This window comes from Budorcas taxicolor, chromosome 5, assembly GCF_023091745.1.
Source record: "Budorcas taxicolor isolate Tak-1 chromosome 5, Takin1.1, whole genome shotgun sequence".
Taxonomy (NCBI): domain Eukaryota; kingdom Metazoa; phylum Chordata; class Mammalia; order Artiodactyla; family Bovidae; genus Budorcas; species Budorcas taxicolor.
Genome location: NC_068914.1, coordinates 4,663,159 through 4,675,885, shown reverse-complemented (window position 1 = coordinate 4,675,885; position 12,727 = coordinate 4,663,159). Strand labels below are relative to the sequence as shown.

The following is a 12,727-nucleotide window of genomic DNA, read 5'->3' as shown; positions in this document are numbered from 1 at the left end:
CCTGTCCTCCCTTTTCCTGCCTTTAATTTCTGGAAGGTTGTCCTTACAGCCACCCCACCAAATGCCCCTTCTCCCCATGGCCAAAGGAGGAAAGTAGGCTTTTTCATTTTGCTGAATGCCAAGCAGCTTCTGGCCCGGGGAGTGAGAGATGGGGGCACAACAGGTGCTGTGGTTCAATTCTGTTTGTGATTAACGCCCGAAGTAGTGACTTTGGCCACTGGTCCCAGCTGGGGCCCCAAGCCCAACCGAGAGGCCCTCTGAGCAGTAGGGAACACACTTACCCCTACCCTGAGTCCAAGCTGGTCAGGGATCTAGCTCCCTTGGGGGACTGAACCCCACTTGCATCCGTCCCTCCTCCCAAGTTGGAATCTGTACCCCCAGACCTTGCTGATGCATTGTGTTGGCTGAGGGTAGACACAGCCTCTATCCTTCCCCTCCCAGTTGAGCCTGACTCACAGTGGGGGATCTGAGAGTCTCTCACAAAGGCTGCACTCCCCAGGAAGGCTTCATTGCACCTTGCTTCCAGGGAGCTCATTCCAGCATGGCCTGAGTTTGCTAAATCTGGGGCCCAGCAACCTGGGCACCGTGGCAGCCTATTTAGGCTTGTATGTCTGCTGGGATGCTTTTTCCTTTCTGTTGCTGTGTGCTGGGAAAGCTGGCAGGGACGCCAGTTGTTCTGGACCAGGCAGGGCACTGGGTGGCCTCCTGGACAGGTGTAATCTGCATGTCGGAGGACCTGCACACTTGCCCCTCACCTGTCCCTTCTCCACCTTTGGGACAGCCCCCACCAAGTCCCAGGGCAGCTCAGAGCCCCACCCTACCCCGGCCTCCCCTCCTCTCCTCTTTGGCCCTGGCTCCTGGCACTGAGGCAATGTCTTTGGTATCTTGTAGCAAGTGGGGCTTCCCTGGTGGCTCAGACAGTAGAGAATCTGCCTGTAATGTGGGAGACCTGGACTCAGTCTCTGGGTTGGGAATATCCCCTGGAGGAAGAAATGGAAACCCACACTCAGTCATGTCTGACTCTTTGCGACCGCATGGACTGTAGCCCGCCAGGTTCCACTGTCCATGGAATTCTCCAGGCAAGAAACTGGAGTGGGTAGCCATTCCCTTCCCCAGGGGATCTTCCTGACCCAGGGAATCAAACCCGGGTCTTCCCTTGCCTGGGGCGAATGCCATGGAGAGAGGAGCCTGGTGGACTACAGTCTAAGGGATCGCAAAAAGTCAGACACGACTGACTAACACTTTGAACTTGAACTTGAGCTTTCCTCCAAGGCTCCAGGGCCTAATCTCCAGGGACTCTGTCTTTACAGGGGAAGTAGGGCGAGCCACAGAGCAGTCTGAGTGTCACCTGTGGACATGGTTCCTCTCCCAGGAAAGACCCATCGCCTTAGCAAAGTGTCAAGTGGGCTTAAATAGCAGCCTCCTGCCAGTTTCCACGTGGGTACAGGTAGTATTGTGGCCCCCAGGCTTCATCTGAAGTAGCAGAGCCTATAATCCCAGAAAGGTCACCACACCTTCCATCTGACCTCAGGAACGCATTCCAGCGCCTAGATGGCTCAGCAGGTTGATGGGGGTGGGAGTGCAGGCAAGTGTGGTTTCATCCTAGGCAGGGCTTGAATCCGCCAGGCATCTGGATCCCACCGCATGGACACAACCACCCTGCAGAGCCGCAGTTAGAGCTCAGATCCCACCCCCTGAGCCAGCCCCTGGGTCTGTGCAGCTGTCTCCAAGTTCAGTCTCTGTGCTCACCTAATGCTCACCTCAGTAGAGAACTCTGCGTCTCTTCATGGTCTTCCTGTGTTAAGGAGAAAGTTGATTTTAGTGAAGAGTTCCCCTGGGTGTCACCTGAGCAGCCCTCACGGGTTTCCCGGGACCGCTTTCCTTTTTGCCCTCACCCACTCTGCAGTCTCTTCCCCTTTCTTCTCCTCCATCTTCTTGCTCCTCTCTTGGCTGGCTGTGAATTTCCCAACAGCTCCAAGCAGAGCAGACTCACAAGCCTTGCCAACTCTCTAGGACCATCCCTGACCATGTCACTGAACGCTGATGATAAAGGCTCGGGCCTGGCTGGACAAACTGGCTGCAGCTGTGTCCCGGGGAGGGCTCTGGGTGCTGGTCGATAGTTGCCGCCCCTGGCGCTATCAGCAGGCAGGGCTGTGCCGGCCCCATCACAGGGCCTGGGCTTGTACCATCTTCACCCCCTTCTCCCCGCCCTCGGAGAGGCAATAGCAAGGGATGCCTGGCACTTAGGTCATGGTCCTGCCTCTGAGTTTCCGTGTGACTATAGGCTATTCGTGTGATGTATCTGCACCTTGGCTTCTTTGTGGTATTAGGCAAGTCTGGACCAGGGATTTTCAAATATGTGAGCAGGGGACCCCTCTTGTCAAACAGGATCTTTACACAGGGACCCATTTGCAGGCCTTAAGGTGTCTAGGGGGAGTCTGCCAGGTAGTACAGGTGTGGGGAGGTATGGGGACACAGGATTGTTATCATGCAGAAATGTAAGTCCAGCATCACCCCATCCTTTGACTTTTAAAGACTTAAAGCCAATCTTTCTGATTTTTATATGCTGACAATTCATTTGTTAAACTATTTATTTTGATACAATTGCAGATTGGCATGTGGTTATAAGAAATGATACCGAGAGAGCCTACGTAGCCTTTACCCACAGTGGCAGCATCTTGCAAATCTAGTACCCCACCAGGGTGTTGACACCTATACCCTCCAATGCAGAATACTTCCCTCGTCCTCAGATGCCCCTGTCTTGTTTTTTCAGACCACTCTCAACCTCCCTGTTGTGCACACCCTGTCCTTAACCTGTGGCAACGACTAATCTGTTCTTTTCTCTGTTTGTATAATTTTGTCATTTCAAGGACGTTATGTAAATGGAATCATACAGCTCGAGGCCTTATGGAATGGGCTTTTTCAGTCCTCCTAGTTCTCTGGGAACTCATCCAAGTTGTGGAGTATACCAGTGGTTCATTCATATCTTTTTATTGCTGAGTAGCATTCTATGATCTGGATATAGCAGTTCATTTTTTAAATGAATTTTCAACACTGTCCAGGTTGAACACGCTGTGTTTGTGTCTAGATGAGGCCCCTGGGCCACCAACTTGCACCTCTATTCTGGAAGATGTTAGTGGTCCCTCTGGTCTGGAAGTCTAGGATTTTGGCCTTTCCCAGGCACAGTCTCCCCTCCATATCTATGTTTCTGGCTCTTCCTTGCCTGCTTTGTCCTATGTCCTCAGCTAAGAGGGCTGTGGGCTGAGCAGAGGCCTTGCTGGCAGGAAGTGGCAGGAAGTCTCGGCCCCCAGTATATGTGTGCCAGCAGCCTTGTGAGTATACATGTGCACGCGTGTGCCTGGCTGTTCTCAGGCCTAGGTGGGAGGGGTAGTCAGTGGTGTTTGGAGGCTTCTCTCTGGGGACAGAGAACGGTTGGCAGAGACTGGGGCAGCACAGGGAGGTGGCAGGTCTGCTCATCCAGCCTCGTTGTGGGGATAGGCGTTCTTCCTTCTTGATGCCCAGCTAGGGGACAGAGGCCATGCAACGCTTGCCTGCCTATGGTGCTCAGTCCCGAGAGCCCACAGCCAAAGCAGCCCTGCCCAGCCCTAACCGCACAGGCCAGGGAGAGCCTGGAGACCCCCACCCACCCCGGCGCCCCGCCTGCCTTCAGGTCCGCTAGCCAGGCCCCTTCTCCATGGCTCACTCAAGTCAGGGACAGTAGTCCATCCATCCTGGTCCTCATAACTCTGGTCTTGCCCCAAACCAGGCCTAACCACCTGGAAATTACCCCATGGGTGGCAAAGCCTCTCCACGCTGAACCCTCCCTCCCATGCCCTCTGCCCCAGCTGTCAGCCAGGGTGATGGCGGATACATCCCCTAACCCCTTCTTTCTTGCTTTCTCTCTCTCTGTCTCTGTCTCTCTGTTTCTCTCTGTGCCACAGGGAAAGGTTTGAAACGGAACGTAACAGCCCACGTTTTGCCAAATTACGCAACTGGCACCATGGCCTTTCGGCCCAAATTCTTAATGTTAAAAGCTAAGAGGCTGTCTGGAACCCCCCATTCCCTGCAGGCCTGGCTCCTCCCTCCTTCCCCCCCACACAGATCTGGCATGTGAGCCCCATGGTGATGCTTGAGAATGTATAGCTGTGCTGGGGGGCACCTTCGCTAATCACCCGCAGCAGCTGTGCTCTCTGCCCAGCCCAGCGCTGACGGCCCAGGCCCAGCCCCACGCAGCACTGCACCCACTCTACCCCTGCCCTTCACTGCAACCCTCACCACCCCCCAAAGAGCCCAAGCCTCTGCTCCCCTGTGCAGGGCCTTCCTGTAGATCAGAGAGGACGCGATGGGGTTTGCTGATAGGACATCCCCAAACCAAGGGAAACAGACTGCCACTGGTCCATTCCCCCACCAGCCCCAGCTCCCGGGAGAAGCAGCCCGGCCTAGTGCCATCCTGGAACGAGCAGCCCATAGATCAGGGTCCTGAGAAGAAGCCAGCTCCCCAGCCCCACTTACTCCCTCGTGCCCTCTGCAGCCAGGCAGCCCAGGACAGGGCTCCCTGCAGAGGAAGAGGAGGCCCCAGGGTAGACGAGGGAGAGGCCCCTCCTGGCCGTGGCGAGACTGGAGCGCGTGTTCCCCTCTCTGTGCTGTGTGCGCTGGCTCCCTAGTTCTCTCTCCTGTACATACAAGCATGCTTATTCCGAAATAAAGAGGATTTGAAATGAACCAAACCTGCCCCAGTCCTGCTGTGCCTGTGTGCGTATCACCCCAGGGGGCAGGTCTGAGATGGGGAGAGGACAGGTGCCTGTAGGAGAGGGGCAGGGGCAGTGCCCACTAGGGCTGGGGTTTGTTGTTCAGTCACTCAATGGTGTCCGACTCTTTGCAACCCCGTGGATTGCAGCATGCCAGGGTTCCCTGTCCTTCACCATCTCCCAGAGTTAGCTCAAACTCATGTCCATTGAGTCGGTGATGCCATCCAACCAGCTCGTCCTCTGTCGTCCCCTTCTCCTCCTGCCTTCAATCTTTCCCAACATCAGGGTCTTTTCTAATGAGTCAGCTCTTCACATCAAGTGGCCAAAGTATTGGAGTTGCTTCAGCATCAGTCCTTCCAATGCAAACCACTGTTTCCCTGTCCCTATGGCCCTGCCCAGGGCTCCAGAGAGCAGAGAGGACAGAGCTGTTCTGTGGGCTAGAGGGCAGCCTCCGCCTCCTTCGGGTAGTGTGTGTGAATGCTCCCTGCCTCCCCTCCCACACCAGCCACAGCCGGCAGGCCGAGCCAGCCCTCCTTCCCCATCGGAAAGCGCACCATAAACCCTGGTTCCAGGAAGGCGCTGCACATGCTCAGCCCTGGCCAGGAGGGAGAGAAGTGGCTGAGGCGGACACAGCTGGACTGAGGAGTGGCTCACAGGGAGACTGCAGGGCTCCCTCATAAGCAGGCCATGGCTCAGGAGGGAGGAGCTGGAAGGTGTGCCTGGTGGAGGCTTGCTCACGTGGCAAGATGGCAAGGAAGGTTCTCATTCCTGGCTTCCACACACCTATGGCCTGTCCTAGTCCTGAGCATGTAGGAAGGGCCAGTCTGGCAGGCCCATGTCCTCCCTACGCACCTGCCTACTCATTAGCCTCATCCCTGACCGAGGGAACCCCAAGCTGACAACCTGAGGTCATCAACACTTGACAGATAATGACAGGTGTTGAGGCCCATCCTTCAGGACTCCCCGCCACCCCCAGGACTAGACTGGGCCGGACCCTTGCTCCCACTCCCACTGCCTGGGCACAGGCTTGCTTTCTGCCTCCAGGGACCCTGGCAGTCCCATCTAGAAGGGCTGGTCAGGGAGCATGTTCTATCCTGCCTACCACCCTGAGATGTTCCCCAAAGTGTCCTCCCCACACACACACACCCTCTTGTTCCAACTTGACCTCCCATCTCATGCTGCCTCTAGCAGTCTGACCCCAGGGTCAAGGCAGGGACCAGGCAAGGCAGGCTGGCCAGGGGATCAACAGGGGAAGTGGGGAGAGGTGCACTTTTGCCTGCATTTAGGCATCCTCGGGCATGCTCATATTCAGCTGACCTTTTATTGAGGACTTCCAAGACCAGGGGTAGGCTGGGGGTTGAGGGCTGCCAGGCAGAGCGAGGCCGCGGTAGTGGGTGTCCTAAGACCAGCAGAGGATCTGAGCTAATCCATCAGAGCTGGTGGCCTCCCAGTCCCCTGTCCCTAGCACCCCAGCCTATCAGATGGAACCCTCTTGGATCCACCTAATTGAAGTCCTGGAAGGCTATTTGCTTTCCAGCCCACCTGGTGTCTCCCCAGTGACCCCAGGCCACTGCAGGCAGCACTTTGCGTGGCCCCAGGCCAGGGGTCTGTGTGAAGCACTCTGAGGCAAACAGGAGCGTGTCCTTACTCAGCATTCCATGTCCATGGGCATCAGTCGAGGCACTGGGTTCCTGGCCACTGTGGGTGCCCAAGGAATCAGAAATGGCTGATGTGGTTGTGACTCACCGTGATGAAAGGCTGATTGTGTGAGGTCCAGAGACAGGGACTGCTTTTCCATCTGGAGTATCCAGGAAGGCTTCCTGGAAGAAGGGGTCTGTGTGTTTGATCTTTGGGAACAGACAGGAGTGGGGCATGTACAGTCACGGAAGGCTGCATATGTTATTCTAAGCAGAGAAAACAGAGATGCTGATGAGAAGGAATGTCCCAGAACCCTGAGTTAATTATTTTGACTGGAATGGAAGACAGGCAGAGGATGTTATGGTTAGCAGTGGTCCGGAGCTGGAATGCCAGGCTCTGGATTTTGACTCTGTTCCAAAAGCAGTGTGGAACTAGGGAAGGTTGCAGGGCCTGTGGGGGTTGCTGTGTGCTGAGCAGCTCCGGAGGGCTGTCACTGCATGGACCACAGGTCACAGGGCTCCTGGAGTCACGCAGTGTGGCAACACTGCTGCAGAGTGATGTGATCAGGGCCGCCCTGAGCAACTGCCATCAGGCTGCAAGGTGGAATGCTGACTGGGCGGGTGGCAGCATGAATAGCTTCAAGACCAACCACGTGACTGGCATTCTATCATCACTGAAGCAACAGAGATGTTCATATTCCATTCTTTTAGCTAATACAAATAGCATCATCACCCCAGTAAAGGTAAACACCGCTCAGCACCATCAGTCACGGCATGCCCACAGCATGCAGTGCCAATAGTTCCAGCCTGAGCCTGGTGACCACAGAGCCCTCCTGGCCCAGCACCGCCACTGTCACCAATAGGAGCAACAACCAAAGGCCACTTCAACAGAGCAGGGCACAGGGTTGGCATCCTGCACCCTGATGCCAGCTGGGTGAAAGGAAGAGATGGACTGAAAGGCGGACTGCAGCCAGGGTGTGTTTCTCCTCTGGCTGCACCCTTCCCAGGCAGCCCCCGGCCAGTTGATATAGTTGGGTTGGCTTGGTTTTTGCTTAGATGTTTAAGGTGAATTATGAACCAGGCTAGAGTCCTTGACCAGGCTGGGGTGATCTGCCAGGCACTGTTTTCAGGACTGAAGCCAGGGTCTAGTAAGCTCTTTGCAGTGCTTGATTTCTGAGACCCCCTCCTCAGGGACTTTCAGGCATGAACTGACCTGGACAAGAACCCAAGATCCTTCTGGATGCTCGTCAGTGGTGCTCCTACCTTCCCTAGGCCTGGCTGCTTGGCGTCTGTAGCCAGTAACCCAAGATAGGCGGCTACCCAGTCACAACCCTGAGCAGCAGGCTCATAGTGTGCCCTTTGTCCTGCCCTGTGGTAGATGAGATTTCCCAGGGCCATATCCACTCAAACTTCACCCCCCAAGAAGCCAGGATTCATGTGGAGCTATGCCTGGGGAGAGCAACAGGTAAGCTGGTCTGACAGGGGATTGGAATACAGGAGACAGGTAAAGCCAGTTTCCTACTTGTCCTGCAGAGAAGGGTATTTTTATTACTGCTGTCTGCAGTTCCCAGAAGTCCCCTGGAACCATGTGGCAGGGTTAGGGAGAAACAGCTAAAGGAAATGGGGCATCCTTTGTCAGACAGGCCTTCCCAAACGTGTCCACGCCATGGGGGTCTGAGCAGCCAGCTCAGTGGGGATGTCAGGGCCTGCAGCTGCTTCTCTGAGGCAGCCACTTCATAGGCATGGCTTCCAGAAGCCAAGTTCTTTCTTGAGGGGGGCGTTGAGTGGCCTCACGGTGGGCCAGGACTGGGCACCACCATGAGCCTGGGAGCTGGGGTGCCCATGGCTGCCTCTCTGAACCACTAAGCTGGGAAATGGCCGAGCAGGGCATGGCCAGGGCCCTTGTCCCCTCCAGATGCTTCCTGGGTGGTGATGGAGAAAAACAGTGCTCCCGCCCGTGTGACAGCCAACTCGCAGCCTTGCCTCTTCTCCAGCCGCTTCTTCCTGACCCTCTCCTGCTGTTTCATGCCCTTCTCTACCATACGCCTCCCTGGATGGAGGAGAGCAAGTTGTGATGCCTTGGGCAGCAGCCCGTGGCCCCCTGGCACTGCTGTCTGGGACGGACCTGTGTAGCACCTTGTTACTCGTAGTGTGGTCCACAGGCCAGCGGCATCAGCATCACCCGGGAGCTTGTTAGAAATTGGACTCTCAGCCCCGCCACCCACTTTCTGAGCCAGAAACTGCGTTTTTAACAAGATTTCCAGGCCAATTTGCCCACATATTCAAGCCTGAGAAATGATATAGTAGTTAGGGATCACATCCGTCTCTGGCACTTGGTGACAAAGTGATGTTTTAGTGGAGAGTCAGTCTTTCTGGACCTCAAGTTCCCCATCTGTGAAATGAGGATCTTGATACCAATTGCCCAGCCAGGTTGAAAGGATCAAGTGGAGTAATGGGGTACTGCTTATATAGCTGTTTAGTGCAAGGCCTGGCATGTGATAGGCACTTATGAGGGAAGGGGATTATTCTAATTATTTCAAACAAGAATAGTGCCTTTTGCTTGGGAAAGATTCTACTTGACTGCAGGAAGAAGGTTCTTTCTTCGTGGTTGAGGGGCCACTTGAAGTACTGGGTAAGGCTTCAAATCTATCACCTACCAAGTTCTAGGAGCTCCAGCAATGGAATTCTCTGCCTCCATTTTCTTCTCCTATTAAAAAGAATCTGTAACACCCATATCAGAGGGCTTTTGTGAGGATTTAAGACAGGCCTGGCACATAGTGGGAGGTCAATAATTGAATGTCATCGCGTCAGGAAAATCATTCCCACCTATAGGATTTGCAATATCCTGGGTGACAGAGGATGAAATGGTTGAATGGCGTCACTGATTCAATGGACATGAACTTGGACAGACTCAAGGAGATGGTGAGGGACAAGGAAGCCTGGCGTGCTGCAGTCCATGGGGTCATAAAGAGTGCGACATGACTTAAGCACAAGTTGCCATTATAGAAAGTACAGCTCTTAGTCCAATAACCCAAGTGAGCAAAGAGTGTACATTTCTTTGCTTTCCTATAATTCAATTTTTATTCTCTGCCTCATTTCACAGGGGGCAGAAATCTAATCTCATTGACCCAGGCTCTGATCCTCCTCTTTCGTCCGGGGTGGTTTTGGGGAAGAGGCGCTTGCAGAATGCCAAGGCTGGTGGGGTGGGAAGCCTGGGCACCTGGTCCTTGATCGTGATCTACCCGTGCTGGCATCTGCTGGGACACCCCCTCCCATCTGGTCACAGTGGTCTGTACTGGCAGAGCGGTCAGCTCTCATGGTCCCGATAACAGGGCCTTCCACATGTGCAGGCACTCAGCGCCACGTCCACATTGCTCTCAGGGGTATAGGAAGCCGTCCATAGCCCCCAGGCCACAAGATGGTCCGCAGATCTTTGGGCTGCCTCAGGCCTGCCCGCCCCTTCACCAGGGGCCTGAGCACAGGGGAACCTGTGGTCCTGCTGCTTCCGCAGAATTTGCCCAGAAAACAGGCACAGCTCCCTCTATTGTTGAGTCCCTCACTCCACGTTGCCCCCTTTCTTGTTCAGATGACCTTGGTCTGCCTGGCATGGTAGCTTTTACCCATCTTCCAAATGTACCATCAGTGCTTCGAGTCCTTCACAGCCTAAAGCCTGTGTTCTCACAACTTCAGAACTTAAGCCCTTGACAACAAAATATTTTGCCTCTGTTTTCTTCCTGTATAATCCCTTCTCAAAGGCAATGCTTATCTCTGACTAAACAGGGAACAGCGAAAGAAAGAGGAAAACGGGATGGGGGAGAAAACTTGGTTGATGATTTAGATTCCTTTTGGACCGCACTGGTTTTATAATGCATGTTGAGAAAGGGGAATCATGTAGGGGAATCTCAGTTGGCTTGAGAATATTTTTGATGTTCCTGTGATCCGCCCTGTGGTCTGAGCCCTTCCTTCTGGGAGCCCTGGGTTGTGGGGGTGCTCTTTCCCTCAGCCTGGGAACAGGCCTCCTGGAAGATCCAGCTCTGGTCACAGTAAGGCTGGTAACTTCTGCCCAGCCTGCCTCTGCTGCGGCCACTGCTCCCCCCTGCAGGGTGGCGCCCTTGACCTGTTGTCTTTCTTGGTCGCCTCATCAGCACCCCTATTGAGCATGCTCCAGTGTGCACCAGCCAGGCCGCCACCCCGCTGCTGCCCGCTTCTGCCCCTCCCAGCACAGCCTCGCCACCCCCGGCCGCAGCCGCTGCCCACGCTGCCACCGCCTCTGCCACAGCCCCTGCCTCAAGCCCTGCGGATAGTCCAAGGTAACTGGCCCACGGGTGCCGGCTCTGCCCGTGGGGAAGAGAGGCAGGAAAGGCCTCCCCCCGGGTCCGTCTGTCGGCAGCTGTGTTGGGCCCTCGGAAAGGCCCATCCAAAGTGGTTAGGACCCTTGGACCCTGGGCTGAAGGGGATACTGGAGGTGCATTTCAGGGAGATTCACTGTGTGTGTGGCTGAGGACAGAGCCTGGACGTGTCCCCCTGCCCCAGGGGCACATGCTCTAGGGAAAGAGGTAAAAGTCTCACTCTCTCTCTCTCACACACACACACACGCACACACACGCACACGCACACGCACACGCACATGCACACGCACACGTAAGGTTAAATAACAGAGAGAGACTGTGTGGAAAATCCACGTTCCTGGAACTGGGATTACAGAGAAAGAAAGGAAATCAAGGATGCCCCCGTGGAGGAGGGAGCGTTGACCTGAGCACTGAAGGTGGGTCAGACTATTTACAAACTACCTCGCCCTTGTCCCTTACCCTCTGTTCTCTTGACGGAGAAGCACGCTAGCTCCAGAGACACCTGGTGCAGTGGGACTCACATCTCTGCTCTACCACTGACTGTCTGTAACTTCTGAAAGTGACTCAACTCTGCAGAACCTCAGCTTCCTCATCTCCTAAGGCATTAATGCACATGCATTAATGCATAATGCCAATAATTTTGTAGGGTCAGGATAGAAAAAGTGTGCATAAAACACCCAGCACCCAAAATGCCCTCAAGTATTGCAAGCTACTGCATTCCCGTCTGCCCTCATGGCTACTCAGCAAAGGCAGCGGAGGGGAGGTGTTGAAAAGGATGAGGGGAGGTGTTGAAAAGGATGAGGGGAGGTGTGGGGAGGCAGAGGGGGAGGCTGGACAGGTCATTCTGGAGCGGCCAGGCAATGTAACAGGCCGGGCAGGCCCAGCTCTTTCTGGGCTGTGTAGAGCTGCCAAGTTGGTGTTTGGAGTCAGAGCCAGCTTTCCCAGTCTCCACACTCCCCTCCCAGGGTTTTGCTGAAAAGGACACCTTTTCAGCAGGTCAGGGTGCATGGTTCCCTGCTGCAGCCTGAAGCCAGGATGAAGGATGGGCAGAGTGGCCTGTGTGCCCTGCTTCTACCCCCTGGCTTCACAGTGACCCAGGTAATGCTGAGCCCAGCCTTTCCCCAGCCCAACTCAAGTATCAAGGGTGAGCCTGGACCAGGCTTCCAGGGTCCTCATTTCCCAGCTTCCTGGGGGCACTTAGCAAGCTGCTTCCCTTCTGCACACCAGAGTCTCTTTAAGTAAGGCCTTGCTCCCCACACAAAGAAGAAACTTTGAGGGGGATAAGACATGTCCCTACTGTCTAGTGAGAAGATGCCACCCCAGTTTGAGGGGAAGGTTTTAGATCCCTGGGTCCCATGGACAGTCTAGCCTCAGCCCTGCTGAAAGGCAGGCTCCAGCACCACGTTCCAGGCCTGCTTGTCTGGGGGGACCTCGGGACCCCCTCAACAGAGCAAACCCTCCCTCCACTTTGCCTTACAAAGAGATGTGAAGCCTGGGTGGAGAGTGGAGAAAGCCATGGAGGGCTGCCAGCATCAGTCTGGAGCAGAGGGGGCCAAGGGACCTCACTCCGGGCCCAGCTCTCTGCCCTCCTTGTTGCATGGGCTGGAGTGGTGCCAGTGGGAGACAAATGGACACTCCACATGGCCTCAGAATTCCTGCTGGATATCCTAAGCCTCTGCTTGCTCCCCCAGCACCAATCTCTGACAGATTACCTGTGGCTCCTGGAGCGCTGGGAAAGCATCCTCCACTGGTGGGACCAGCTGACCCTTTGTCTTCTACTACCACAGTGGAAGCTAGGCACCGTTTGGACATGGCCTTTTCCTCTTCCACTGAGGCTCCTACTCCATGGGTCTTAGCAGGGATATATCAGAGAAGGGCAGGCCCGGAGAGGGGAGACAGTGGTCTCACTCAACCAGAAACACGACCACTTGGCAGGACAGGCCCCCAGGTCTGGCACAGTGGCTCTCTGAGACGCGTTCTAACTAATTGTCTG

General features: G+C 55.1%; 1 protein-coding gene across 2 annotated transcripts in view; it reads left to right on the top strand.

Moving 5' to 3' along the window:
• LDB3 (LIM domain binding 3) overlaps positions 1 to 12,727 on the top strand; it is a 60,156-nt gene that overhangs the window by 25,800 nt on the left and 21,629 nt on the right. Inside the window, exon 9 of one of the 2 annotated variants that reach the window (XM_052641105.1) lies at positions 10,531 to 10,695. The exons of the other annotated variant lie outside the window; for it this stretch is intronic. Coding sequence (XP_052497065.1) covers positions 10,531 to 10,695 — 165 coding nt within the window. The remainder of the gene's footprint in view (positions 1 to 10,530; positions 10,696 to 12,727) is intronic. 2 annotated transcript variants of the gene reach the window in all.